The following is a 2,173-nucleotide window of genomic DNA, read 5'->3' as shown; positions in this document are numbered from 1 at the left end:
CACTCTACTCTGTTCTGTTCTACTCTATTCTACTCTACTCTACTCTATTCCACTCTACTCTGTTCTGTTCTACTCTATTCCACTCTACTCTGTTCTGTTCTACTCTATTCCACTCTACTCTGTTCTGTTCTACTCTATTCCACTCTACTCCACTCTATTCTACTCCACTCTATTCTACTCTACTCCACTCTATTCTACTCTACTCTATTCCACTCTACTCTACTCCACTCTATTCTACTCTACTCTATTCCACTCTACTCTATTCCACTCTATTCTACTCTACTCTATTCCACTCTACTCTATTCTACTCTGCTCTACTCTATTCCACTCTACTCTATTCCACTCTACTCTGTTCCACTCTACTCTATTCTACTCTGCTCTACTCTATTCCACTCTACTCTATTCCACTCTACTCTATTCTACTCTGCTCTACTCTATTCCACTCTACTCTGTTCTACTCTACTCTACTCTATTCTATTCCACTCTACTCTATTCCACTCTATTCTACTCTACTATATTCTTTGAAAATGCGTGTGCACACACTGTGTGAGTGTGTGTTGTGTAAGTGTGTGTTGTGTAAGTGTGTGTGAGTGTGTGTTGTGTAAGTGTGTGTGAGTGTGTGTTGTGTGTGTGTTGTGTAAGTGTGTGTGGGTGAGTGTGTTGTGTAAGTGTGTGTGTGTGTTTGAGTGTGTGTGAGTTGTGTGTAAGTGTGCGTGTGCATGTGATGTGTGTGATTTGTGTGAGTGTGTGTGAGTGTGAGTGTGTTGTGAGTGAGTGTGTGTGTAAGTGTGTGTGTTTCAGTAAAGGGCCGTTCACACAGTTTTGCGTTGTCCAGTTGTTTTTCTGCATCGCGTCTCGCTGCTTTTAAAGGTGTATCAAGTTGAAACGATCATCTGTGTTCTGCTCTATGTCAGTTTGCTGTTTTATCACCTTTACATGAACAGCATCTTACACACACACCGGTGACGCCCTGCGCTCCGGTATACCGGCTCTTCTTCATCAACACGAGTTTCAGTCCGGTCTGACACTAACACACCATAATGGTGCTGATGCTGCAGAGAACACACACACACACACACACACACACACACACACACACACACACACACACACACACACACACGAACCTGCAGATCCCTGTGCTCGGGTCAGCAGCCAGCGGACACTGGCGCGGCTCTTGGCTCGGGTGGAGTCGTATCGGTCCAGCGGGCTGATCTCCGGTACCGGCGCTGTTCTCTTCACGGAAGACGCATCCATCATGACCGGGCCCGGGACTGCACGTACGGGACTGACGGTATTACTGGAGAAAATGACGTCGGGAGGGTAATACGTTAAAACGTCATTATTTCCAGACCACGGAGATCGTTATTCCGTTATCAATGGGCGCATCTCACCGCCGCGGAGACGCCCACCACCGAATGTCAGGTGTCCTCAGAACTGTCAATCAAACGAGCAGCATCCAATCACGTGTAATGATGGGCGGAGCAACACAAAGAAAGACTCACAATTACTCTCCATTAAATACATCACATCTGCATCCTGCTGCATAATTCAGTTTCATACACAGCTTTAAAGGATTATAGTCAATCACATTTATATAAACAAAAGAAAACGGTTTTGGCTACTTTTAAAATTGACATATTCCATAAAATAAAATCAAACGAATAAAACTTCAAATATTTAGGTTTATTTTATGTTGTTAAATATTAATCAATTCAATTTGATGAACATTTGTGATGAAATTGAAATGTGTAAATCTTAAATATATTTATTTTTATTTATCGAGCATATCATTTAGAAGAGTGAACATTATTAGATCTTGTTGGATTTAATCAATATAATTGTAATAGCTCTTAATGTATGTGTTAAAGGGGTCATGACATATTCTGTTTATTATAATAAAAACAGATAGGGTTAAAAAAAAAAAAACACTGATGATTCATTTATCTTCCGCAAGGTCCACTTATAATGTCAGTAAAGTTTTTATTTACACCAAAACAGAATAATGTAATAATTTATGATCTTTTCCCACACTGTCTCTGGCCCTTTAAGACTTCAGTATAAATGTCCACTGTCCTGATTGGCTAACTTCATGCAATCCCTCAAATACAGACGCGGGAACGAGGTCTGTGGGCATGGGCAGAGACTTGGAAACGATCTCTGTGTCGTGGGC

General features: G+C 41.5%; 1 protein-coding gene across 1 annotated transcript in view; it reads right to left on the bottom strand.

Annotated features, from left to right (window-relative positions):
• LOC127651628 (calmodulin-regulated spectrin-associated protein 3-like) overlaps window positions 1-1,493 on the bottom strand; it is a 20,958-nt gene extending 19,465 nt beyond the window's left edge. Inside the window, 1 exon segment of the mRNA XM_052137560.1 lies at window positions 1,128-1,493. Within this exon segment, the coding sequence (XP_051993520.1) occupies window positions 1,128-1,260 (133 nt within the window). The 5' untranslated portion in view covers window positions 1,261-1,493.
• Window positions 1,494-2,173: the final 680 nt, after the last annotated feature.

This window comes from Xyrauchen texanus, chromosome 11 (genome assembly GCF_025860055.1).
Source record: "Xyrauchen texanus isolate HMW12.3.18 chromosome 11, RBS_HiC_50CHRs, whole genome shotgun sequence".
NCBI lineage: Eukaryota > Metazoa > Chordata > Actinopteri > Cypriniformes > Catostomidae > Xyrauchen > Xyrauchen texanus.
The sequence above is the reverse complement of the archived record's forward strand: the minus strand, read 5'-3'. Positions and strand labels throughout refer to the sequence as shown.